This window comes from Natator depressus, chromosome 6 (assembly GCF_965152275.1).
Source record: "Natator depressus isolate rNatDep1 chromosome 6, rNatDep2.hap1, whole genome shotgun sequence".
NCBI lineage: Eukaryota > Metazoa > Chordata > Testudines > Cheloniidae > Natator > Natator depressus.
In genome coordinates, this window is record NC_134239.1 from 51,820,950 (window position 1) to 51,848,680 (window position 27,731).

General features: G+C 44.1%; 1 protein-coding gene across 1 annotated transcript in view; it reads left to right on the top strand.

The window, feature by feature from the left end:
- The window catches only part of TRIM44 (tripartite motif containing 44), a 96,485-nt gene extending 69,249 nt beyond the window's left edge, over positions 1–27,236 (top strand). Inside the window, exons 5-6 of the mRNA XM_074955279.1 lie at positions 18,237–18,360; positions 22,276–27,236. Coding sequence (XP_074811380.1) covers positions 18,237–18,324 — 88 coding nt within the window. The 3' untranslated portion in view covers positions 18,325–18,360; positions 22,276–27,236. The remainder of the gene's footprint in view (positions 1–18,236; positions 18,361–22,275) is intronic.
- Positions 27,237–27,731: the final 495 nt, after the last annotated feature.

The following is a 27,731-nucleotide window of genomic DNA, read 5'->3' on the forward strand; positions in this document are numbered from 1 at the left end:
TGGCTATAGCAATGAGTGGAAGCATTCAGTAGCTAGGCCCACTTCATCAGAAGTATGTGTGTGTTGCTTTAATGCTTCTGACCAAATTAATCTCTGCTGACTTCCACACAGCTCCAGCTGTAGCTAAGTGTGAGGACCATGACCTCCAAGCACATTTATCTGTAGTTTATTAGAAATGAGGGGAAAGGGTTAGTCTTTTTTCCACATGAAACTCAAAACCCCCAACCAATATCCGTTCTGTAAAGTGGTAGGATTCTCGGACATGATCCCGCAAGGTGCTAGGTCCTCATACCCCACTGATTTGAAATCAGGGGCCTGATTCTGCAAAGTGCCACACACCTCCAACTCCATTCAAGTCATGGCATGAGGCTTTTGATTTCCTGCCTGTTCTGAAATTCAGACCTGGTTCAATGGTGGGTTCACAGGTGATCGGCAGCCCTCAAACCAGTGTAGGCTGAGTTTCAGGAGAATCTGTGCCAATTTATAGTGGCAGTGTGAAACTTGTTGATTTTTTTAAAGAAGTTGATTTCAGCCCCAAACCAGACAACATATAAGGAGTTTTGCCCTGAATTTTTGGAACTGTCTGAAGATTCAACTCAAAGCAAAACTCAGGGGGATGCAAACCCAAAGTAAATTGGAATGGGAAAGAAGGTTCTCACGAATGGAAACCTCTGAGTTTCACTCAGTCCTAATAGTAAAAGGGAACATGGGCACATGAGCCTGCAGTGGTTATTATTGGCATTACCAGTGATGCCTAGATGTGATGGAAGATGTTCTTCATCTGTGCTTTGCAGGCCTGCAGAAAGCTGGCTGGTTACATGGTTCTGGCCCCTCCTTGTTTCCAGGTGCTAAACTGCATTAAAAGAGGTTAAATATACATTAAATGTTTCCCTAGAGTGTTTTAATGTAAGAAATCGCTGTAGAATCTTCAGCAATTATAGTTGTCAATGAGAAGCAGCCCAGGAGTTCATAAAATGCAGGGATATACTGTGTAATTTCTCTGCTTCCCTTGCCTCTCTGGCTTTGTTCAAATCAGCTGAGCCAGCATAAAGAGATCTGACTGCTAGAGAACTGGGGGCATACTGCTTCATTCCCAGAGACAGGCCTAGGTTTGATAGATGCGTCAGCAAGTTGGAGTGAGATCTGGCAGCTCTGTGAAATCACTCGAAAGAGACAATCTCCAAGACTAGAAACAAATGATAAAGATGTGAATAGCCTATTAAAGATGTCACATGACTTTTAAAGAAGTGTTCCCCCTCTCCAAAACATGCAGAAATGTGGCTAGAGATGTGATCTGAGCTTTGCGTAATCTTAAAGTCCTCATATTTTTATTTTTATATCTATTAGTCCCTTTTAATTTAAAGCTGTATTTTCCACCTCCACCACCTAACCTCCGTTGCCTTTTTAATTTAAAATATTCTATTAACTGGCACATTGTCTTAATGGACATCTTCTCTGGCCAGTTAGTGTGCTTGTTACACAAGACTAGGGCTGGGGCTGTTGTCGGGTTTCAAGAGCAAAAGTTTGTTCCCACTTGTGCAGAAGTAAGGTTTTGAATCTTTACAGTGTCTCTGCTTTGGAACAGAGGTGGGAAGGAAGCAATCTGTGGAGGATCCCCACCCCTCCAATTAAAAGTACCAGTGATCCAGAGCCTCATTGAGTAGCTAGGGATATTAAGAAAGGCTAGCTATTTTGTGGTTAAGAGGATGTGGAAAAAGATGTTTAGGTCTAAGGGATTTGGATACCCAATTCCTATGGAAATAGTGGGAAATGAATGTTCAAATCCCCAGGTGGTTTTAAAAATTGCAACCTTAGGCTAGGTCTACACTAGCACTTTTTTCGGTATAACTTAGTCTCTCCGGGGTGTGAAAGAAACACCCCTTGAGCAACATAAGCTATGCCGACAGAAGCACTGATGTAGCCGCCAACATAGCTCCCGCCGATCGTTGTGGGTGGCTTAATTACGTCGACGAGAGAGCGCTCTCCCATCAGCATAGAGCGGCTACATCTGAGATCTTGCAGCAGAACAGCTGCATCAGTACAGCTCTGCCGCTGTAAGCTCTGTAGTGTAGACGTGGCCTTAGATAACAGAACAGTATTAATTACAAAAGGCTTTGGGGAATTAGAGCTAAGATCTAAGTGCAGAATAACTGAAGAGCAATTCCTGAAGTCCTTTCTTAGTACATAGTTGGGGGGAAAAAATCCCATTGAAGTCGATAGGAATTTTTTGCTTGAGTAAAAATTAGGGTTTAGCCAGTGTAACAGCAGGCTCATGTTTCTAAGCAACCAGGTGAGAAACCTTTCAGGCTAAGCGACAGACTTGACTGTTGCTGTCTCTGTCTCTGTCTCTGCAGTGGGTATTTTTCTCTTGAGTGGCATAGCTGAATCCTACTAGCTGTGCTAAATGGCTCTCTGCTATAGTATGCCATGCTGACAACTGCACTAGAAATTCCATGTATTGACACTGGAGTTACAGAAAGTGGGCCTGAGCTACTCTGGGTCAGTTGTGTGCCCGCAATTGATTGTGGCCCTATTTTTATTGCATTTTCAATTCACTGAGGGTAGAAAGTTGTTTTTCCTCCATGACTTGCAGGCACACACTGGTATTTAGTCACCTGACTCCTCATGTTTGCACCCACAATTCAGTCTTGACCAATCATTATTAAAAATGTGAAGTAAATAGTTGGCTATTAAATCCGATTCATCGTTCCGTTTTTGCGTGCAACGGTAGCTGTTCATGTAGTTTGATTGCATGATCCAGAAATGGAAAACCCATTTTTATTTATGGTCCCAGATGTGAAGTACTCAAGTTCTGAAATCCTTCCAGACGGCTCAATGACCTGTCTTTTTTTCTCTCTTGAGAGTAGCATTGCTCTCATTAGTGAAGAGTGAAGGAAGAAGACTCTCTTTTATTAAAAGGGAGAGTGGAGGACTGTCTTTCATTTGTGTCTAGATCCTTCCCCCAGCCCACCTTCATGATTTTCTTAAGTGTGTTTTAATGGCTGCCTGAAACTAGAAAGAGATTCCCTAGTGTGAGTTCAGTTTGTCACCCTTGCTTGTTGCCAGAAGTGACCTTGTGGTTTGCTTCTCAATGTGACCTGCAAAAAGAACCCTTTGCTTTTGTAGAAGCACAAGATAATGAGCCAGATTCATCCCTGTGTAAGGGCAGAGAAGAAGCAGCTAGCACCTCTTCTATTCAAGGGTGAAGGGGCTGGTACAGCGCGGAGTAGTGCAGCTGTGAGAGCTGTCCTAACTCGTGGCACTGTAGCAATGACCCCTATGGCCCATTGCAGGGTGCAAAATTGCCAAAGCATGGGCTTGCCTGAGAACACCCCCTGAACCAGGGCTTTCTGTAGGGGGAGTTGATTCCAGCAAAGATCCACCTATGCTGCAGATATGCCTTGAAATGGGGGTCTTGGGGCTGCAGTGCCAGTGTGAATTTCTCTTTTACTTACTGGGAGATTAGGAAGAGGGCTGGAGGTTGTTCTTTATCCTAGCCCCGATGTCATGGGCATACATGCAGTCTCACACGCACTTAATGATTTAATGAGCAAGAAATAGCCAAAATATGCTACCTACCTTTGAGGCACTCCTTGGGTTTATGTGAGCATGTGCAGTACCGGGAAAATAACCACTGAGTGCGTACTTGGCGAGGTGGAGAGAACTGAGTAATTAGTGCAGGTCAGACTGTCGTATGTTCAGCTTTACTTCTTCTGTGATTTTTCAGTAATAATGTGCTGTGCCACTTTTGCATTATGTCAGATTTTGTAAGCAAGTAGTTTTTAAGTGAGGTAAAAGTTGGGATCTGCAAGACAAATCAACCTCCTGAAAGCGGTTCAGTAGTGTGAAAAGGTTGGGATCCACAGGTTAGAAGGCCTAAAGATAAGAGGGGGAATCTACCTTTGTCTCTAGTTTAATAGCTGCTATATTTCTTTCCAGAGGTGACTGCAGATCAGGGCTGGATGAAGCAGTCCCTAATTGTACTCAGTTATACCAGTATAGGTCAGGAGCTCATTTTACTGGTGTATCTGAGAGAGCAATTTGGTCCACTTTTTATACTGCACTCTGGGATCCTGAGGTGGGGTGAGGTTTAGAGTAAGCAGGGCATTTGCCCTATTTCCCCAGTGAAATGAATGTGCAAGTATATTCTAACCTGAGATGGTAACTGTATTGGATTTCTTACAACCTTCATATTGGAAGTATCTTTTGATAATCCATGAACAAAAGAACGCCTGACAAGTGGAAGATCTCAGCCCTTCTGAATAAGTGGATCTGATGGAGGTCCTGAGGAGATTTGGCATTTGTGCAGGGACAGTCAGGTGCTTCTCTAGCTTAGGATGGATGTTCACCTAGCTTTGTGTAATAATTGCTAGTCTTGTCTTCACTCCCTCACCCCTCTTTCTGTGGTATATTGTCTTTCTGACGTGGCTCACATCATGAGGTTTCACAGCTATCCAGAGTTTGGATTTTATGGGGGAAGGAGATAACTGAGGGTGAGTCAAAGGCTCACGATCCCCCGTGTTAATTGGGAGATGGGAGTCATCCTGTCTACTCCTCCCTTCTTATTATATGGCATGGGAACTTTCCTGAGGAGCGGATAATATTTTCGCAAATTATTTGGCAAACAGGATTCAACAACAAATTCAAGAAAAACCCCTTTAGTTTTAAGAGCAGAAAATGAGGACTTTGTGATTATCCATTATGAATTATTCCTTCAACTTTTGCCCCTTTCTGGGAAGAATGATGTTTGAACCTGGCTCTGGCTAACACTGTGAGGCTAAGGTCTTACACTCTAACCTCTACCACTGTGGAAACCTATGTGTTGAAGCAAGGTTCAGAAACACAGTTCAGTCGCATTTATATGCCGGGAATCACCAGGTTTCCAAAAACCACATAAATTCCAGTATCTGGCTAATTGGCTAAGTCTTGTATCCTTCCCTTAAATTGCTGGACATGTATAGAGATATCAGCATTCTTTCCGATAATCATTCTTTCTTCCTCCAGGCTTTGTTCTCCCGGATACAGCATTTCAAAATGTTGAACACAGAATTTAGAGCAGCACATTTTACTTTTTGTGAGAAATTGGACATGAATGGCACAGAATAGGGCCATCTTTCATGAGGCAATGAAATGACTGCCTGTCAGCTGCTTCTTGCAGGTCAATTTTGTTAGGGAGCAAGGTTGAATTCAAACTAGTTTGACGTCTACAGTACAGTGAAATGATACACTGTCCTGAGAGGCAGGCATCGGTGCTGGAGATATATGTGGAGAGAGGGTGCAGCTAGTGGAATTGTGAACATTTAATCTAGCTTAAATGTTTGGTTCTCCTAGATAACAACAATGAAGTTTAGGTGGTGGCGGCCTTTCCATCCTTGATCCCTATTTTCAGTCTCTTGGACACTCCTCCCCATCTTCAGTTTGAGGTAAAGCTTGTCATGCTTCAGCTCAGTTTAGAAGTCAGTTTGGTTTGGGGAAAGCTTCCTTACAAATCCGTTTGACACTTGAGAGGTGGGGAAAATGCACATTTTACAATTAAACTTTGCAGATGCTTTTCTTCACACATTGGTAGCTAAAAATGCCACTGCGTTGTAGCCTGACAAGTACATAGTCCTGAGTGATGAATGCATGCTTTCCCTGGTTGTGAAATGCCAACATTTCTTGTAAGAGAGTTGTGTAAGTATTGAAAGAGTGTACTTGGTGTGGATGACACATTATTTTCCTTAAGATCTGTAATCTACGCTGTGATGTGAAGATTCCCAGATCCCTAAGGGAATATGTTGAAATATACAAGTAGGAGAGGGGGAAGGAGCCATTTGTTACATTGGTATTTGGATGCTTTTGAAAACTGTACTTGATGCCTATTGGCAGGAAAAGGATTCTAGTACCCCTCTAACCAGAAAAGCCAGCTCTATACTGTTTCTTTCAATGATAAAAACAAAGGAAAATCTGGGAGATGAAATTTTAAAAAGCTCTTTTTTCTCTGCAAGCCCAGAGCAGTGAATGGCAATAACTGGACAGTGGTTAGCAGACTTGTTCAGCCACAGCTTTATTCTATGCTGTCCCATCCTCAACCCAAGAAATATTTTCCCTTGGCATAACAGTTGGGGTGAAATCTTGGCTCTACTGAAGTAAATGGCAAAACTCCTGTTGACTTCAGTAAAGCTGGGATTTCATCCGAGACCATTTTGTTGCTCTAACAATGTCTGCACTACACCTTTAGCAGTGTGAGGAGACCCCATTACAACAGCAATGCTCTGTATTGCTATCAGAATGTTAACTGTCCCCACACTGAGATGACCATGGCGTTTGCAGAGTTCAAATAGAAGGTTTAAAAGCTGAGTCCTATCTATACTACATAATAGAACAGCATTCTTACCATGTCCCTGATCTAGTTCTCAGAGCTATCATGCCTAAGATTGCTTAATAACCAGTCTATTGCATTATTTTCTTTCAGTGTTCTTAATAGATAGATGACTAACATGTCAACACAAGAAATATCATACCAGTGAAGGCAAAATTAATTTCTGAGGCTTGGATCATTGTGTCTGAGGAGAAAGAGGAAAGAAAGCATGAGTGTCCATAGGATATGTCTACACTACGAAATTAGGTCGAATTTATAGAAGTTGTTTTTTAGAAATTGTTTTTATATAGTCGATTGTGTGTGTCCCCACACAAAATGCTCTAAGTGCATTAACTCGGCGGAGTGCTGCCACATTACCGAGGCTAGCGTCGACTTCTGGAGTGTTCCACTGTGGGTAGCTATCCCACAGTTCCCGCAGTCTCCGCTGCCCATTGGAATTCTGGGTTGAGATCCCAATGCCTGATGGGGCAAAAAGCATTGTCGCGGATGGTTCTGGGTACATGTCATCAGGCTCTCCCTCCCTCTCTCCCTCTGTGAAAGCAACGGCAGACAATCGTTTCGCTCCTTTTTTCCTGAGTTACCTGTGCAGATGCCATACCACGGCAAGCATGGAGCCCGCTCAGATCACTTTGGCAATTAGGAGCACATTAAACACCACGCGCATTATCCAGCAGTATATGCAGCACCAGTACCTAGCAAAGCAAAACCGGGCGAGTAGGCGACATCAGCGCAGTCACGTGAGTGATCAGGACATGGACACAGACTTCTCTCAAAGCACGGGCCCTGGCAATGTGGGCATCATGGTGCTAATGGGGCAGGCTCATGTGGTGGAATGCCGATTCTGGGCTCGGGAAACAAGCACAGACTGGTGGGACCGCATAGTATTGCAGGTCTGGGACGATTCCCAGTGGCTGCAAAACTTTCGCATGCGTAAGGGCACTTTCATGGAACTTTGTGACTTGCTTTCCCCTGCCCTGAAGTGCATGAATCTCAAGATGAGAGCAGCCCTCACAGTTGGGAAGCAAGTGGCAATAGCCCTGTGGAAGCTTGCAATGCCAAACAGCTACCGGTCAGTCGGGAATCAATTTGGAGTGGGCAAATCTACTGTGGGGGCTGCTCTGATGCAAGTAGCCAACGCAATCAAAGATCTGCTGATATCAAGGGTAGTGACCCTGGGAAATGTGCAGGTCATAGTGAATGGCTTTACTGCAATGGGATTCCCTAACTGTGGTGGGGCCATAGACGGAACCCATATCCCTATCTTGGCACCAGAGCACCAAGCCGGCGAGTACATAAACCGCAAGGGGTACTTTTCAATAGTGCTGCAAGCACTGGTGGATCACAAGGGACATTTCACCAACATCACCGCCTCTTGGTTCACTCTACTTCCCTGAAAGCTAACCATCCTCCCCTCCTCCCTTCGATCACCACTTGCAGAGGCAATAAAGTCATTGTTGCTTCACATTCATGCATTCTTTATTAATTCATCACACAAATAGGGGGATAACTGCCAAGGTAGCCCGGGAGGGGTGGTGGAGGAGAGAAGCACCAGGAGGGGTGGTGGAAGAGGGAAGGACAAGGCCACACAGCACTTTAAAAGTTTAAAACTTTAAAACTTATTGAATGCCAGCCTTCTGTTGCTTGGGCAATCCTCTAGGGTGGAGTGGCTGGGTGGCCAGAGGCCCCCCCACCACATTCTTGGGCGTCTGGGTGAGGAGGCTATGGAACTTGGGGAGGAGGGCGGTTGGTTACACAGGGGCTGTAGAGGCGGTCTGTGCTCCAGCTGCCTTTCCTGCAGCTCAGCCATACGCTGGAGCATATTCGTTTGATCCTCCAGCAGCCTCAGCATTGTATCCTGCCTCCTCTCATCACGCTGCTGCCACCTTTCAGCTTCAGCCCCTCTTCAGCCCGCCACCTCTCCTCCCGGTCATTTTGTGCTTTCCTGCACTCTGACATTGTCTGCCTTCACGCATTCGTCTGTGTGGGAGGACAGCGTGAGCTCAGAGAACATTTCATCACGAGTGCGTTTTTTTGCCTTCGAATCTTCACTAGCCTCTGGGAAGGAGAAGATCCTGTGATCCTTGACACACATGCAGCTGGTGGAGGAAAAAAAAAAAAGGGACAGTGATATTTTAAAAGACACATTTTATAGAACAATGGGTACACTCTTTCACGGTAAACCTTGCTGTTAACATTACATACGTAGCACATGTGCTTTCGTTCCAAGGTCACATTTTGCCTCCCCCCACCACATGGCTAGCCCCTCACTCCTCCCCCCTCCCCAAGGCTAACAGCAGGGAACATTTCTGTTCAGCCACAGGCAACCAGCCCAGCAGGAATGGGCACCTCTGAATGTCCCCTTAAGAAAAGCACCCTATTTCAACCAGGTGACCATGAATGATATCACTCTCCTGAGGATAACACAGAGAGATAAAGAACGGATGTTGTTTGAATGCCAGCAAACATACACTGCAATGCTTTGTTCTACAATGATTCCCGAGTACATGCTACTGGCCTGGAGTGGTAAAGCGTCCTACCATGGTGGACAGAATAAGGCTGCCCTCCCCAGAAACCTTTTGCAAAGGCTTTGGGAGTACATCCAGGAGAGCCGCAAATGCCAGGGCAAATTAATCATTAAACATGCTTGCTTTTAAACCATGTATACTATTTTAGAAGGTACACTCACCAGAGGTCCCTTCTCTGCCTGGTGGGTCCGGGAGGCAGCCTTGGGTGGGTTTGGGGGGTACTGGCTCCAGGTCCAGGGTGAGAAACAGTTCCTGGCTGTCGGGAAAACCGGTTTCTCCGCTTGCTTGCTGTGAGCTATCTACAACCTCATCATCATCATCTTCTTCTTCGTCCCCAAAACCTGCTTCTGTGTTGCCTCCATCTCCATTGAAGGAGTCAAACAATATGGCTGGGGTAGTGGTGGCTGAATCCCCTAAAATGGCATGCAGCTCATCATAGAAGCAGCATGTTTGGGGCTCTGACCCGGAGCGGCCATTTGCCTCTCTGGTTTTCTGGTAGGCTTGCCTCAGCTCCTTAAGTTTCACGCGGCACTGCTTCGGGTCCCTGTTATGGCCTCTGTCCTTCATGCCCTGGGAGATTTTGACAAAGGTTTTGGCATTTCGAAAACTGGAACGGAGTTCTGATAGCACGGATTCCTCTCCCCATACAGCGATCAGATCCCATACCTCCCGTTTGGTCCATGCCGGAGCTCTTTTGCAATTCTGGGACTCCATCATGGTCACCTCTGCTGATGAGCTCTGCACTTACCTGCAGCTTGCCACGCTGGCCAAACAGGAAATTGAAATTCAAAAGTTCGCGGGCCTTTTCCTATCTACCTGGCCAGTGCATCTGAGTTGAGAGCGCTGTCCAGATCGGTCACAATGGAGCACTCTGGGATAGCTCCTGGAGGCCAATACCGTCTAATTGCATCCACAGTACCCCAAATTCGACCCAGCAAGGCCCATTTCAGTGCTAATCCCCTTGTCGGGGGTGGAGTAAGGAAATCGATTTCAAGAGCCCTTTAAGTCAAAAAAAAAAAAAAAAGGGGGGGGGGGGCTTCGTCGTGTGGACGGGTGCAGGGTTAAATCGATTTAACGCTGCTAAATTTGACCTCAACTCCTAGTGTAGACCAGGGCATAGAGGTCTTGCAGTCTTTCTCTTCTCTTTAGCCTTTGGCACTGGAAAGAGTAGGACAATAGTTTTAGGTAACACAAGCTTAAAGATTTAGGTCTTGGTTATTAAGAACTATTAAAGGTACTAGGTAACCCAGCAATGCCAGAAATGTACTAATGAAGCTGCAAAAATTAGAACTAGTTTATTAGATTATTAAAAAAGAAAAATCACCATGCTTAACTGCCTCTTAAAAAAACCAAATATACAGCTTTTTTCGTTTTGAAAGGTATAAATTCAGTTTACTAGCTTTTATCACCAAGTTGCATTAGAAACAGCAGAAGGGCTAAAAATAGTTTCCTATATGGGTGGCTTTAGTTTTTCCTTTTAAGTAGCTTGATTTTTTTTTTCAAAGCCTAGTAATCTTTTTCCTCTTCTCTAAGCAGAATGATCTGGTCCATCCATTAGTAACTGATTATCTCTTGTCATTTACTGCACTAGCAGAGCTCTCATTTCTCCCCCTTGTTATGTTAAAAACGCCACTTGGGTACATTCTGAGCACAGCATCCATTGGAAGGAGGCCTGTAAATTCCATCAGAAAATTCCAAGACATGCATGAGGCTGAAATCTCCCACGTAAATCCATTAGAGTTCATGCATAATTTACTTTTTATGTAGCTGTTTTGGTGCTGTGAAATATCTTTAACAGTAACTTGCTTCCTTTAAAAACATAGTGATGTCTGCAGATAGGTAACATGCTCTTGGAACTGGGAAACCATTTTCTGCTTCATTAATTTATAAAATCTCCTTAATTATAAAACAAACAAAAACCATTTATTTTTCCCAGTATCCTAAGAGAGGAGATTGTCAGTAGACTTTGGCTGCTTTGGACCAGGAGCAGAAGCACAAGCCAGTGTTTAGATCCTACTGAGAATACCTGTTCCCTGGATGTACAGATTTATGAACTGTTAGCGCAGGGGTCCCATCTGATCTCAAATGTAGTGTTATCATGCAGAGACACTGGCTTTTTAGACCTAAAATTTCCCTCTGGTGCAGCTACATAGGTGGTGTCAACAGTAAGAGTACTAGTGTAGACCAGCTGCTGCTACTTTTAAATGTCCAGTCTTGCTCCAAGCAGGTCTAGACAATGTTGGCAACTCTCAGGGCCTTGTCTACACTAGAGCTCGCACCACTACAGCAGTGGGATATGTAAAAAAACATTAGTGTCGTATAGACCAAGCAAGGGAAAGAGAAGATATCTCCAGGATTCAAGCTGCATTGGACTTTATCAACTAAAGGGACCAACATGGTGGGGAACAGGAGGGTTGGTTGCAAAAAGCAATGGCAAGTCAAAATAAGGAGTTTATCTTGCAGCCTATATCCCCCTTTATCAAAGGGAGATGTAGGATCAGTGTTGACCATCTTTCTGGTGATCTATGTGAAATGAGTCAGTGGTCTTTCTTTTGTTCTTAGTAGGAAGCTCATCTGCATCACAACTAGCCTGCACACTCTCAGTCTTAGCAGAGAGGCAAAAGACAGAATGCAGACTGAATTCTCCTGTGGGCCGTAGAGGGGTTCCCTCTTAAAATAAGACCGAGGACATGCTAGTGGGAGAGCACAGGCACTGCTGGGGGGTAGCTTGCACTGCTGCTGTACCTGTTCAGTGAATGAATCGAGGACTTCACTCCCAAAGGTGGTCAATCTCAGCACTTTTCATGATCCCTGAATTCACTGAGAGGTCTCAGCCCAACAATGTGCTGCGCTGTTATTGTTGAGGATGTCTTACTGTGGGGGATGGTGAAATGGCACTTGCATGTCATGCAGGGTTGTGTGTTACTGCATAGAAAGGTAGATCTCAGCCATCCATCTGTGTCAGAGGATCTTGCATGTCTGCTCTCTTGATCTCCAAGGGAAAACCTCAGGCAGCGAAAAGTATTCCAAGGTCTCCCTTGCTTCCTGCTTCTTCTAATCTGCATTCTCAGGAATGAATCAAAAGTGTGAAAGGAGTTTTTGTTTGGTTCTATGCTTTAAAGGGCTGGACGGGAAGAGCAGGGAGAAAAGAGATGAGATCTATTTATAAGCCAAGAACAGACTTTTCTCGTCTGACACTTCAAGGTCTTATTTGAGCAGACAGTCTGGTGAGCATAGTTACACGTGTGTGTCCTACTCCCCCAGCACCTTAATAATAAATAGTGATGTTATAACTAATACTCCAAGAGACTGGAGTGTAATTTTTCTATTTTATCTTAGTCTCTTGCTGCAGTGTTGTGTATATGTGTGTGCTTTTATACTGAGCTGGCATCTTTCTGTATTGAAAGGGAAAAAATAAAATAAAATGCAGGTTTGGCCAGATAACAGTGAGTTTGAGTAGACACTTATCCTATCTCCTGTCTGGGCTGTGTAACTCTGCCTGTTAGGGGCAAATGAATTTTAAGAAAACAAAACCTGGCACCTTACTGCCAGCCACTCAGAGTCTTTCCCTCCAATGGGGAAAACTCTCCGGCCTGTGAGATCGCTTATGAGCATTTGTACTTCAGAATATCTAGAAATAAAAAGGCAAAGAATTAGGAGAGGCAGTGTATTCCAGTAGCTAGAGCAGTGGATTGGGAGTTAGACGACCTGGATTCTGTTCCCAGATCTGCCAGTGATCTCAGGCAATGTACTTTCCCTCTGTTTCCCCTTCCCCACGCTCACTTCTTCTCTTTGTCTGTTTAAATTGTAAGCTCTTCAGGGCAGTGGCATTCTCTAGCACAGTGGGGCCCTGATCTCTGTTTAGGGCCCAGACGTGTACACTAATAAATACAAATAGGTGGGGAAAGCACTGAAAATTCCCATTTCTGCTTTTCACTTTCATTCTAGGTGACCATTTGCTTCCAGGAAATGTGTGTAGATATTATATATATTTGCATAAAGAAAATATATAATGCCTGAGACTTAATACAACTCTTGCCTTCCCAGTGAGAAGAAACTAGTGATGTGGAATTTTTTTTTCCACTGACATTTAGTGACCATTCTATTAACAAAGAGTACAGACGAGATTAAGTGCCTGATGATGTTGTCTTCGCTGATCCCGGAATTTTAATTTTGCCAAACAAGTGTGAAACTCTCTGGCAAAGGGGGAGACCATTCTGCAAGCTGAGGAGCCTGATCTTTCTTGGCTTGTCCCCTAAGATGTTCTTCCCGGTGATATACTCATGACTGGCACGTGTTATCATTCCGAGTGCTCTCCCGGTTGTGTAAAATGTTTTTGAGAGCGCTGGAGTGTGGATCCATTGCATGAAACATTCTCTGTCTACTTCTGAAACGTCTGTGTTTTTGCTGCCTCCAGCAGGATTGCACTGAAAATGTTCCTGATTATTTAAAACACAAACCGAAACCTGGGCCTACTGAACCTTCGTGGGATGACTTGGTTTTTCTATAGGGCTGGCCAGCCTCTTGGTTTGTTTTCCCCCTCCCCAAGAAAAGGTCCTCTGCTCTCCAAATGTTCATACTGCCCCCTTCTAATTACTAACTTCCCCTCCCAGCTTAATATCGTGCCAAACACCATCCTAAAATAGGGATGATCTGGCTCCTTCCTAAAAGTAAAAATATGGAGCAATCCACCACAGGCAATGGGTTGAATTAGTTTCAGCAAGTAGATCTCCCCCATTTCTATTATCTATGTTTGAAGCTTGTCTCCAAATTGGCTAGAAGGGATCACTGTGGTGTAGTATGAGGCACATTCCCTTCCTCTGGGGACTGAGCGTCCTGCCAGCTAGGGAGAAGAGGTTACTCCTATTCTCTCCAGCTGCAAGAACACCCACCCCAAGAGAGGGACAGATCTGATGGAATTAAAGAGATTAACTAAATGTCAGCCAGGTCTAATCAGAGGCAGATAGAACAGGTCAGGTAGATTTTTTGGGGGGCACATGGTTGAATATGACACTTTAATGGGGCCAGCTTTATGCGATCACTGGTTATGAGCTGTCTTCCATCACCTCCTTTTGGGAGTTGGGCCATCCGTTCAGACTTCACAGGACACCAAGAAAGTGAGGGGATTTTCCCCAACCACCTTTAACTGAGGGCATCATGTACTCCAGGACCCTCCTCCTTCCAACCTGCAAACCCTTGAAAGAAAAGTTCCATTAATTGCTGAGGTTGCCCCTTTTTTCCCTCCCCCGGCCCATCCAACTCTTTTCAGAAACTGTCCCACCCTTTGGTTGCAGACTGTTCTTTTCCCCACCTCTCCATTTGTCCCAGCAGTTGTCTGCAGCTGTGCCTCTCTAGAGGCCATCACTCTATTGATGTCTTGCATAAACTGGGAGATTGTTCTCCCCCACCATCCCGCCGCCCCATCTCCTTTAAATGATGGATAGGCTGCAAAATAGTCTGTGTGGAAGATGAATACACTGGGGACACTTTCAGGGTGCCTCACAAAATGGAAATGACTTCCTGAGATTCCCACTGTTTTAGAGAGCCACTCTGCTACTGCTTAGCCATAACTTCTCAGGATAAGCCTCAAGTATTTACTGAAGACAGCCTGTCACCCCTCTTTAGTTGGTTACCTTGGTGCTGCTTGTTTGCACAGTGAAGCATGCAGTATTTTTATGAGTAAAGCACCTGCATTTCTGGCCAGGCTGCTCAGGAGAACTACGCCAACCATTTAAAAATATGACCAACAATATTAAGCTCAGTATTAAAACAAACAAAAAAATGTAACCTAAACAAGAGCATCATTTCAGAATCAGGGAGGGGCCTCACCCGTGTAACGCTTGCTTAAAATACAGTATGACTCTGAAAGTGAGTTTTCTAATCAGGGATTTATTCTGTACTATGTACACCTGCTTCTGCAGCAGTACAGACTGCTGGTGTGTGGACAAGCAATTGCCATCCTATATATATACACAAACGTGTACAGTTCATAAACATGATAGGGCACAACGAGCACTTTGTTGGAGGCAATGACCTTTGCATGGAAACAGAGAAACCAATTTGCACACTGCTGTGTACGCACACTTACACAGTAGAGGTTTTATATGCACTGTGTAGATTCCTGCATGACCTTCAATTGCTTACACAAAATGCTAGTGCAGTATAGCATATGCTCACTTAGAGTGGTCTGAGAAGTCTCTTGGTTTTAAGCAATTGCTAATTTTTAGCTTAATGAGAGAGTGTGGACTAATGGCCAGAACAAGGGACTGGGAGTCTAGCTTGCTGGATTCCATTCCAAACTCTGCAACTGACCCTGTTCTGTGACCTCTGGTAAATCTGTTAATCTCACATTGCTTCATTTCTCCTATCTGAAATGAGCATGGTGATACTTGCCTTTCTCATAGGGCTGTTGTGAGGTTTTGTTAATGTCTGTTGAGATCCTCTGATGAAAGGCCCAACAGAATTGCAAAGGTATTATCATTATCTTCCAGGCTTCTCTTCTTTTACAGACACACGTTCACTTGCAGTCAATATCTAATTATTAGCACAGATTTCAGAAAATCAAGATGAGCCAATTGGACTCCATTCTTTTGTCCCCTCACAAAGAAGAATGCTCTTTCAAGACTTTGACACATGAACCAATCAGATGAGCTTTTGTGTGTGCTGAGGACAACTTGACAGCAGGGATACCCCAGAGGCAGAATGGGTGGACTGGTCTCCCTGGGGAAATGTTTTTTGCAGAACCCCTGATTAGTGTGTAGTGCTCTGGGGTGTGCTCTGAAGAATTTCAGTTTCTCGTCTGGGTTGGTAATGACTGAAAGTTGTGATCATTTGATGGCTGTTTTGCTGAACCTGTGTGAAATGATTTTCTGCAGTCTCAGTCCAAGTCCCAACGGACAAGTAACCACATCACAAGCCACTACTACATATGGCACTAGTTGATCTTTGCTGGTCCTTGGTCTCTGCTGATATGACCAGGTAGACCATGGACACTGACATTCACTCTACTCATTCCCTAGCAACGTTCCCTGCTGCTCAGGGTTGAGGCGTGCTGGCCAGGCCCATTGTGGGGGAAGTTTACACTGCTGTTGCCTATGCTTCCACCTGCTCTGTCAATAAATAAAGCTTCAGTCTTCAGGGCTGTCTGTCTAGCACCTTTCAGTAGCACAAAAAGAAGGACCAAAAGAAACAAATGAATTCTTCAGCATGGATTAGGAATTGGTTTTAAGATTGCTCATTGCCTCCCTTTGCAGCCAGTACTCATGTAATGGAAGGGGAAGGGTGTAAGCGAGTGCTGTCCTCCCTGATTAGCTGGAGATATGTCCCCTGCTGTTTCCTGCCGTGCCTCTACTAGTTCCTATTTTCCTTTTCCTGAGGGCATGTCTACAATTAAAAATTACAGCTGTGCTAGTTTGTTAGTCTCTAAGGTGCCACAAGTCCTCCTTTTCTTTTTGCGAATACAGACTAACACGGCTGCTACTCTGCAAGCTGTGCTACTGTAGCACTTCAGTGTAGACACGACCTGTGCCAACGAGGACTTCTCCCTTTGGCATGGGTAATCCACCTTCCCAAGAGGCGGTAGCTAGGTCAATGGAAGAATTCTTCCGGCAACCTAATGCTGTTTATGCTGGGGATTATGTCAGTGTAGCTATGTATCTCTCGGGTGTGGATTTTTCACATGCCTGAGAGACATAGCTATGCCGTTGCAAGTTTCTAGTATAGACCAGCCCTGAGTTTCCTAAGCGGGGAGATACACATGTGTCTTGAAGGCTGCTCACAGCTGGATGCAGAGTTCCACACATTGCCACAAGAGCAGATGTCTTATGCAGAAGACAGATTAGTGCAGCCGTACACAGAGATTAATAGATTTAGCCAGAATTCTTGGTTGGTGTGTGCATGCTAGTTTCTGGGTCGTGTGTTGCTGATTTCATAGTGAAATAAGATTTCCCTCACCCCCACTGTGCCGATACTATTCTTCCTGCCTATTTGTGTCAGCAGGCAGCTCCGTCTAATCTGCTCATTACTGTGTTTGGTTTTTATATTAGTTTAGAAGAGTAATAGACATTTATGGTGCACCACTCAAAGTACAAGTCCTAAGGACATTTACCTGTGAGAGAGATCGTTATCAGTGCATAGAGACCCTAGACAGACAAACTGAGCTTTCATTTTACCGACATTAGTGAGAAGTGAGTGGAAAGCCAGGCTGAGCATCTGTGAAAGCAAAGGGGGTGGTGAGGTTGTGAAATTCTCCAATATTGCATGGTGCACAGCCGAGCCAGAGCATCAGGAGACGTGTGAACCCATTAATCATTGCAGGGCAGCTGCCAGCTCTCTGACTTTAATTGCAGGCCTTCTAATATTTAAGCTGATTTTGTGGGGTAAGGGGCGCTGTTAGAGAATTTCATTGCCCACGCAATGAGTTGTGAACTTAACTCAAGTTTGCCGAGTGACTTTCAACTACTGGGGGAAATAATGTTAGCACCATTTTCCTTCAGAGATTGCTGTCTCTGCAGCATGTTTAGATTTTTGTATTTTTCTCTCTCTCAATTTCCTGTTGCCCAGGCCCTCTATCTCAACGATTTACAATCTGCTGCATTTTTGTTAAAGATTCTCATGGAAGGAAACTGCTTTGGAGAGAGTTGCTTTTCAATATCCCTGCCCTGAGAAGAGGGGGTGAGACTTGGGGGGGAAACAGTTACTTAACAGGGAGAGGTGGTTCGGGAAGTGTGTATTTAAGAAGAATGGTTGAAAGTGTATCTCATAAATTCCACCCACTCTCTAATAAAAGAGGGTGCCAGACTATATAAATCAAAACACCTGCCTGGCCCTGAGGACTATGTGACTTTGCACTACAGCGAAGCTTTTCAAGAAACCCAGCTGCATTGTTGCAAGCAAAATAGGGATGCACCCCCTCTCCCTTTTTGTTTTTAATTGAACAGAAATTGAGCCCTGATTTGTCATTCCATGCTGTATATAATTTTCTCCTATGATTTTTTAAATGGCGGTTCTGTGGCATTTGGTAACCTAGTGCTACCACCTGGCTAACCTGTATTCCTAAGAGTATGCAAGACAATGAACCTTGAATCTGATATTGCACCGATGTTACACCAGCCTTTCTTTGATTTCAGTGATGTTACTCCTGATTTTACACTGGGGTAAGTGTGAGGAGAATCAAGCCCTGTGGATGCAGCTTGCAGGTGTATACCTTGTACACCTGTTACAAGGTGCAGCCCTGTGTCCAGAGGAAGGCTTCTTTGCAGGTCATCTGTCACACAGGGGGAATCATTCATTGGTATATTGTTTGCGTGGGCTCTCAGCTGTTTCCCCATCTCTGTTTTGTTTGATTACAGAGCTGATCCTTTCCCTCCTGCCTCTCCTTCCCGAGGAAACGGGCGATATGATGACAAGGACCCATCGTCGGCTAACGGGCCCTGCTGAGACAAGACGGGTTTGGCTGCAGTGGAGACATTACAGGTATTTTTCATTTCCTCATCAACTGCTACCTCTTAAATTTACAACACAGGTAAAGGTAGGAAGGAGCATGCTCCTCCAGTGACCTCCCACACCCAAGTGATGTCAGGGAACTGACTGAGTGGGGATAAGGCCCGCCTGCTATGAATAGAAGGACAAGCTAATTTATTTTGGTTTTTACATTGCACCCCTCACCATGTATCTGAGCACCTTCTAGTGATACATTAAGCAGTGTGACTGGCCCATGTTGCCTTCTTCAGAAGAAGGTAAGGTCTTTGAAAATCTCCGTCTAAGGCACTATGTTATCTAGGCACTCAAATCCCATTGAATTTCAATGGGATTTGAGTGGCCTAATTTCCCTAGGAGCCCTTTGAAAATCCCAGCTTTAGCCAGTATGTGCTGGGTGAAAAAAGTCTCGAGCCCAATATGGCAAACATGTCATTGGTCCGATGTTAGTCTGGGGATCATCTGTTCACCATGTTTACTCACCTTGCCCCCATTTTATATTCCATCTCTTGGTAATGCAAATAGATTTTTCTTAAGTCATAGTAAAGTTGATTCATGTGCTGGGAAAAGGGCAGCCCAGATATGGTTGATTAGTCATATTTTCTTTAATCTATTTGGATTTTCAGCCCCACGTTCAGTAGTAAAAGCAAAGGGGAACAATAAGATCTTGCTTTGGGTTTCATACCAGTGGAGTCCAGGGATGCAGTTCAAACTCTGCAAGGCTTCTGGTGGGAGTCTTTCACAAAAGACACTTTGTTCCCTTTGGGACAGATACCACCAAAGAGTAGAGTTTATTTCGTAATTATTTTTCCAGGGCCTCACTGTTTCCAGCTTGCTCACAAATACTTCACATAGAGATTTGCTTGGAATGGCACGAAGGGGGACCGACACTGGGGATTTGCTTTCTATGCATGGCATGGCTTGCCCTGTCTTCCTGCGATCTTTCTTGTTCCTAGGATACACTTGCTTGCCTTAATTTATGGGGCTAGTTTCCCCGCCCTCCCATTTGGCTGAGATTTGTTTTGACTTTCTCACTAAGCTCCTTTCTGTGCAGGGGCAAAACCACTAGCAATTAATTTAAGTGAAATGAAAATACCGTCCTTGTGCTCAGGTAGGGTCTGGGCTGCTGCAACACACTCCACCTGCTCAGATGCAAAAGGAACCTCATGTTTTGTTCAACAGGGACCCATCTGAAGAGCAGAGCGCCACTTGTGGGAGCTCCAGAGGAACTCTGCTCCCATCAGTGTAGTTTGAAAGATGTGGACTACAAGAGTGATGGCATGTGAACTAAGGAAAGGAAAGAAAAGAAAAGAAATGACCCACTAGATCAGACGAAATATCCACCTAGTCCCCTCTCCCGACAGCAGGTAGTTCCAGATGCTTCAGAAAATGACATAACTTCTCCTCTCCCCTTGTTCAACAGTGGCTATTAATAATGGAAAATAATCATAATTACTCATAGCATATGAATAAATGTTACCAAAACTAATGAGGGATGCCACCTATTACTAATAAAAAGGAAATTTACCTCATTCTGCAGTAACATTCCAAGGGTTGTGGGGAAGGGCAATTTTTTCCTGACCACTAATTTGTGCTCTGAAGCATGAGGATTGATGGCCCTTGTAACTCACCGTAGCAGGTGTCATTGCAGGTATCATTCTTGTTCATATGTATGTAACATTTGGATTCTTATTGCACCATTTCAAGTTGAGAAGAAAATTTAAGGCTGCACAATTGCTCCCCAGAAACATTATTACCCAAGGGACTAAAGGGGAAATCCAGTGTTAAAATCTATGTATCTTGTAGGCCCCTTGCTTCTTAGTGGACTGGATGCATCTTCCTTTAAACCAGTAAAAAAGATTGAGAGCAGTGGAATCATTTAGTTTCCAAAAATTACCTGTTTACTGTCTTTCACGGTGTTAACTGCCCGCAATGAGCTCAAAGTCTGAGCTGGACAAAATCTCCAATTTTCTGCCCATCCCCCTGGGGGGAAGATCAGCGATCAGGTCCCAAGCTTGGGGGTCTTGCTCTTTTGGCTTGTGATGGGCTGGGAATACTATGATAGACAGTCGGGGAACGGGGAAATAGGATTATGTGGCTCTATAGAGAGCCACAGTCCCTGTCTTCAGATGTTAATGTCAAACAGGGGAATGAGCAAAGTAAACTAGTCAGAGTACCTAGTGCCCTCCATAAAGAGACTGATGGCTCAGGGGGTTGATAATGGGATTTACTTCAAAATTGGTTCAAATTCAGCCCCGATCAGTAAAGACTAATAGTGGTTATCATCCAGTGACTACTATGTGGCTAATGGAAAAAATGTTTCAGCCTCAGCCCAGCTCCTAGAGAGCAGGTGTCCACATAATAAAAAACTATCTCCATTGGTAGGTTTGTCTACAATCGTAACAGAGAAGCTATGTGTTGAATAAGCAAGACACTGAACTTCCTTCTCATCCCTTGAGGTGGCTCAGTCAGGACTGAGGCACATTAATAGAGCTTGTACACAGTAGCGCTTACTCCGGTATAACTTAAGTCGCTCAAGGGTGTGGAACAGCCGCCCCCCCTGGAGCGATGCAAGTTACACGGAGCTCAGCGCCGGGTGGACAGCGCTGTGTCAGCGGGAGAAGCTTTCCCACCAACATAGCTACTGCCACTCAGGGAGGTGGAACACTTGAGCTCTCTCCCGTCAGCATAAAGCATCTGCACTAGCAGCAGTGCAGCGGCGCAGCTACGTGGGTACAGCTGTGCTGCTGTAGCGATTCCAGTGTTAAGTAGCCCACAGCGGGCAGTTTGGAGGAAGCTTGCGGTTTCCCTGCCTGTGCCGTACCTGCTTTGTGGGTGGGTGGGTGGATAGATCAACTCCGTCTCCCAAGCTGTCACTCTTGCATTTCCAGCTAGCACTAGATTATCTTAAACTAGATGAACAAGCCCTTTGTGTCAATTGTTTCAAGAGCATCCTTTTGAAGTTAAAGGTCCCGGAAATCTATTTTTGGTGGAACCACTGGTACAGCCATATACATTATGAGTTAACGTTTTAAACTCTGTCCAGTGTCAGTTGCATGCAGCTGAGCTGGTATTTGTCTCCTCTTATTAAAAAGGTTAGGCGGGGTAGAAGAGCAGTCGTTTAATACTTTACTTATCACATACAGAAAATGTAATCTGGCCCCTAGAATCTTCACTGCATCTGTATTTGTCATTGCTGGTCCCAGCGATTTTACTAGTAATGAAATAGAAAGAGCACAAGTAAGAAAGAAACTAGACAGAAAGTGTGACTCCAAACCGATTGAGGTGGATTCAAAGAGCTGATGATTGTGTGGGCTGATAATCTCTGAGGGAGGAAGAGATAGGAGAATGTGTTCTAAATGTGACCTATGGACAGGTCATGGGATATAGAGACTTTGTAAGCTCTTCACTTGCAATGTAGCCTAAGTCCTAGATACTAAAATTTGTTACCAGCTAATGACTGTTCATTGGTCTATGTGCAGTGAGTTGGGGAATCTCAATCCAGTTCTCCTGTGGACAGGTGTCCACATCACAAACTTGGCCCCACTATAACTGGTCCTAACTGCCCCCCTTGTTGGCAATCTCCACAGAGTGCCCAAGGATTGAATGTGTGATATTCTCTCCTCCATGACCTGGTCGTCCAGAATCCCGTTGAGACATACCAATGGTGAGAAGTTGGCCAAATCAGACACCTGAAAGGTGTATAGTCATCTGGAAAGGTTGAGCACCACTGCTCTAAATGACAGAAAGAGAAAATGTTCAGGGTTTGATTGTGTTTAACTCATGTAGGCTCTTACATTCGAGCTGGGGAGACCTATTCATCGTCATGAGCCATACATTTTCCACCTGTAGATCACCTGCCATTTCCCTGCTGTTCCCTTACTAACAGGAAAATCTGCTTTTGCTTCACAGAAGGATCCTCTTCACACAGACTCCATGTGATGCTGAGCATGCAGGAAGAGTGTCTTAAGTCACACAATTGCAGCAGAAGCAGCAGCAATCGTTTCCTCCCTTTACTTTGCTGTGTCTTTGGTTCTCCTAGATAAAAATATGATCCTTCCACGCACCTGTCCTTTGGGAACACACTTACTGTCACGCCTAGCGACATATTTCCCGAGCCGCCTTTTCTTAGGAGGACAAATATCCTGCAAAGATATGACACTGTGGAACCAGTAATTAAAATGAAGAATGCAGTACAGTAGAAAGTAGAAATATGAGTCTAAAAGCCACACTGGAGTTTTTACTGATGGGGGTTATTGAGGACTTCAGTTTAATAATTCAGTGCAGCTAAGATTAATAAATGATATGAGGTGGAAATGGTCTTTCAAGAAGAAGAATTGGAGTGGTATGTTAACGGTTTAATTTAGTGTGTTCTGAAAAATGCTGCATGAAACCCTGTATAATAACTGAGCACAGTCCTAAGATTTCAGAGCCTTTGTAGGGGGGGAGAATGTGTATTATGAATGATATTTATGCCTCATGAGTGAGGCTGTCTGAGCACATGCTAGAGAGTCAGGGATCCCAGCTCCGGCACTGGCTTCCCGTTGGGCTTCCAGCAAGTCTCTTCATCTCTCTGTCTCAGTCTCTCCACCTGGAGCATGGCATTGGCTTTCATTTTCCAGGTCCAAGGGCTGCCACAGGGAACTCCCATAAAGCACTCATCTTCAGGTTTCCCACTTGTAGCAAATCACAGCCCCTGAGCACTTGATATATTGTCGTTCCCTTCTACCCTCTTTGCTCCAACTGTCTGTAATGTCAGTGAATTCCAGCCCTGCTTAATGAAAGGGCTTCAGGAGACATAGATAGAGGTCTATGCAGCTTAGAGGCCCATCCTGCCACCATATACTACAGGTCATTGGCCCAGATCTACAAAGGGACTTAGGTGCCTAAATACTTAATCATTAGGCCGGGGGGTTGAGGGGAACAGTCGCCTGGTGGATACGGTATCCAGCAGGGAGGTGGGAGACCCAGAATCTAGTCCCCCTGCTCCAATGAACTTTTAACTTATCCAAAGTGGAACAGGTTCAACAGGAGAGCTTACAGGAGCCCTTTCCCTCCCCATTAGACTATTCCATAGCTCAGTGATTAGAGCACTCTCCTGAGAAGTGGTTGTCCCTGTTCAAATCTTTTCACACACACACCCCCCGCCCCCCAGGCCAAGGAGGAAATTGAACCTGTCTCCCCCACATCCCAGGTGAGTGCTCTAACCATTGGGCTAAAAGTTATAAGGTAGCTGCATCCTTTGGGAACAATGAAACTGTCATCCAGTATGGGGAGGCTCGTGAGAAGAGTGAAGAGATCCTTCTGAGGAGCTGTGAGCTCACTCCTGTGAAAGATAAGAATACCTACTAACCATGCCTCATTCAGGTCCCTGATTCATCGAGGTACTTTTAAGCAGTGAGCGGTCCCTTGACTTCCTCCTCCTCTTCCTCCATGTTCTCCCATTCCTCACTCCAAATGACTCGTGGCCAGTGTTAAATTGATCAGTTGATTACCTTGCTACTGTAGAGAAGATTTGGGGGAAATCTTATTTCCTGGCCATGCTTCAGATCTTTGTATATATTACAGCCATATTGCTGGGGTACAAGTGGTCTAATGAATTTACTGTCAGGGATGTGGGATGTCAGAGTGTGCATGCACATGTTACCCTGGCCGTCTCAAACGTGCACATATATTCTCCAGGTACCTCTTGCACTGTCATACATTTAGTTTATGCCACTCAGTTTGTTTAGTTTTGACTTAAAAACAAACAAACCAAAAAAACTTCTGCTTTCTTTTTTCCATTTGATCATTAATTATTATTGAAGAACTGAGCCAAGTTCACTATTGATGTAAGCCCATCCAATTCCACTGAAGCCAGTGGAGTAATCCTGCTTACAGTAGTGGTGAATTGGGCTCCGTGAGTTCAATGGTATAGATGGAATTTAGTGACTTCCTAAGGTGCCGTATAATGTATCAGTTTCTAGAATAGCTTGAAATTGAATATCAAGGTTTGGGAAACACCTTGGGTTACTCATAGGGTACACATACAGCAACATCAATGGAACCAGGCATGTGAATAAGGGAAGCAGATGTGGCCCTGAATCTCTAAACAACAGGATCCACCCACTAAACAGGATTGTCACAAATCTCAGAAGTTGCACAGGATTGTTTTTATTTAATTTTTTTTTTTAAACAGCTCCCAGTGGGAGGTTGTTTTTTTCTCCTCAGCAGCACAGGGTTTTGCAGGCTACACCATTTAGATAGATTTCAAGGGAAACAGATATTTTAGTCACTGAGTGAAACATTTTTACTTCCTAAAATTAAAAAAAAAAAATCACAATTTGCATAAAAATAAAGACGATCATCCAGAAACCTGTTATACGAAACTCAATAATCCAGACAGAAAGAGGTACTGCAGTATATTTTTGGAAAGGTTTCTGGTCTCTTTTGCAGTCTCATGCTGTCTAGGACACCTGGTAAAAACTTGAAGCGGGGAGAGTATTAAATACAGAGCAATGGCTTGTACAGAATGACCCATGATTTCTGTTTTATACATTTGATCAATTTAAATCCTGTGATATTTCCCATGATTGCTCCAGCAGCTTTCCATAAACTACACCGTGCCATGTTAGTCCTTCAGCATAAGAATTACATTGTTCCCATATTATTCTTAAACCATACTGTGTAAGGGCAGATGTATTATTCAGATTGGATTATGTTTTGATTTGACACGTGCTGCAGTACTCTCAGAAATATCAAGTAAGCCTTTATCAGGGGAGCAGGTAACAGCTTCTGTAATGAATCAGGAGCTGAATAAGGGTGACTGGTTGCTATCCAAACAGAAGCAAAAGTTCCTATTTAGCATGGCTCATTAAAATGATGGTGCACCCAAGTGGGTAATAGCAGCAGCAGAAGAGATATCCTGTAGGTATCAGGGCATTGATACAACTACACTGGGAGGAAATAGCTGAAATGACATTTAATTCCCACTGCTTTGCTCCCTAAACTCCCTGTGTTTTAAACGAATGCCTCTGCCACTTTGTTGCAAAGATGGACAAGTCAAAGTACTTTGTGGACATTAATTAATCCTCACAACCTCCCTGTGAGATAAATGATTCTTATCCGTATTTGACAGGTCAGGAAACTGAAGCATTAAACAGCTAAGTGACTTGGCCAAGGTCCCTCAGTGACAGAGCGGGGAATAAAACCCAAAGCTCCTGATTCCGTCTCGTTTTTTAACTACTACCCAACAAGATCCTTCTTGTCTGATTCTCTTTCCTGCTGTTCACGTTAATAGGAATCTTGCTCTATCCTGCCCTGAATGGGTAGTAGTTAATGTCTGATGTAGTGTTTAGAAAAAACACACAGCATCTAGGCCAAAGGATTAAAAATATGAAACTCATGAACATACTGGAAACTCAGCTGCTGTTAGTGTGAAGCACTCTTGACCCTCCAGATGGTGCTGTATATTTTTACATAGACATTAGTCTTCTCCATTCTCTTGTACCATTGAAGCCTTAAATATAGTTGCAGGTATTTTTCTCCAACCAAGGAAAGCCTGGCTCCTATTTTTGCTGAAATGCATAAAGCTAAAAGACACTCCTATCAGTAAGGCTGCTTATATAAAGTTCCCTTTGCTGCAGTTCCTGCAACAGAAACATTGTATTATAATGGAGATTTCAACTCCTGTGTTGCACAGCTCTTGGGCAAATCTGTCTTCCTCATTTAGCTTTGGGTCCCATGAAGGAGGATGATTGGAATGCCAATTAATCTCCATAAAAGCCACAAATCAAGCCCCATCATAACTAAAGAGCGCTCAATGTGGTGTCATCATTACTTACCTCTGGGTGAACATGAGAAGCAGGGAGCTCAATCTGGGCCTAATTGCAAGTGTCACAAATTACTTGTAGTTGAGAGATTGGCTCATTAGTTGAGGGCCTTTTGCACTGGGAGGCCCAGAAATTCTGATGCAATGTGGCACTTCAGGAATAGAGTGAGAAGAAAACATGCTTCTGAATCAGCAGAAATCACAAACATTAGGACCTCTCTTCATGTCTCGCTGTGCCATTCTGATGATTAGCTAAAAGAGAAGAGGATTCCCTGGGTAGAGCCTTCTCTACTACAGTCCAGATTCCACTATCTTTATTTAGGCCCTGATTCTGCAAAGCTCTTCAGCATGTACTTGAGGTTAAGCACAGGCTTAAGTCCCATTGAACCTAATCATGTGTTTAAGTGCTTTATGTAGAAACTACCACTGATTAATAACTGCTCTTGTTCAGTTGCCAAATGTTCATCACACAAGCCACAAGGGAAAGCTATTACATATGACTGCCTCTGGGCTTATTGAAAATTAATACAGTTTGCAGTTTCTCCATGAAAAATGGCATGGCTATTTTTTTTCCCTTTCCAGATCTTTGATCAGTCAAATCAGTTTCCATGCATTTACTTTTGAGGAGGAGGCATGCTTTGAGTATGCACCTGGAAGTCAGGAATTTGAGTTCTAATTCCAACTCTGGCCTTAGGCACAGCATGTAACCACTCTGTGCCTCAGTTTCCAAATCTGTAAAATGGGGTTAATGATACAAGGGTGTGGTGAGGATTAACTAAATTCTGTTCAAGTCCTTTCAAGAGGGATAACTACTGTATGTAAATATTTGGTTTGCTTTTTGCTACCTAAGTCTTTTCCTTTCTTCAGTCTCTTTAGACGAAAATCATACATGCCACAGGCTCCACAGAGTGAAGCTAATTTTTTCATAATATTATTGTTTAAAATCCTAAATTATGCCCAGTGGCTGTTATTTTAATATAGTCCCAGGTTAATTGGACTGGAACCATATGTATATTTGCCAACAAAGTATAACTAAAATGTTCTCTCTTTAGTTATTGAGAAAATAATCTGCTGAATGCAAAGAGTCATAACTATGGTCCCTGTCCTACAATCAATTCTGTACAGGTGGACCTCAGTTCCCATGCTGATCCCTTTTAATGCCAGTTGATTTACATGCACAAGCAGGGATCCACACTACTTGATCCATTTGCAGGACTGGGCTCAAATCGTGAAGTCCGTCCTCGCTTTTCTCAGTCCTTTTTCAGGCAAACATTATCAAAGGGGACTTGCCTGAAGCAAGACTACATTTTTGGGTGAGGACTTCAGGACTTCGAGCTTTGGTGAGGGCAGATAGGTGCCTCAATGGGAATTAAGCACCTAGGTGCTTTTGTAATTCCCACTAGGCACCGAAGTGCGCCTTTATGTACCTAAATGCCTTTAAAGATCTGGCCCCTACGCAACTCACATATACAGTGTTCATTGGGGGGAAAAAAGAGAATTACATCCACACACAGGGTCAAAAGGGACCTATCTGCATCTTCAGGCACTTGGGCACCTA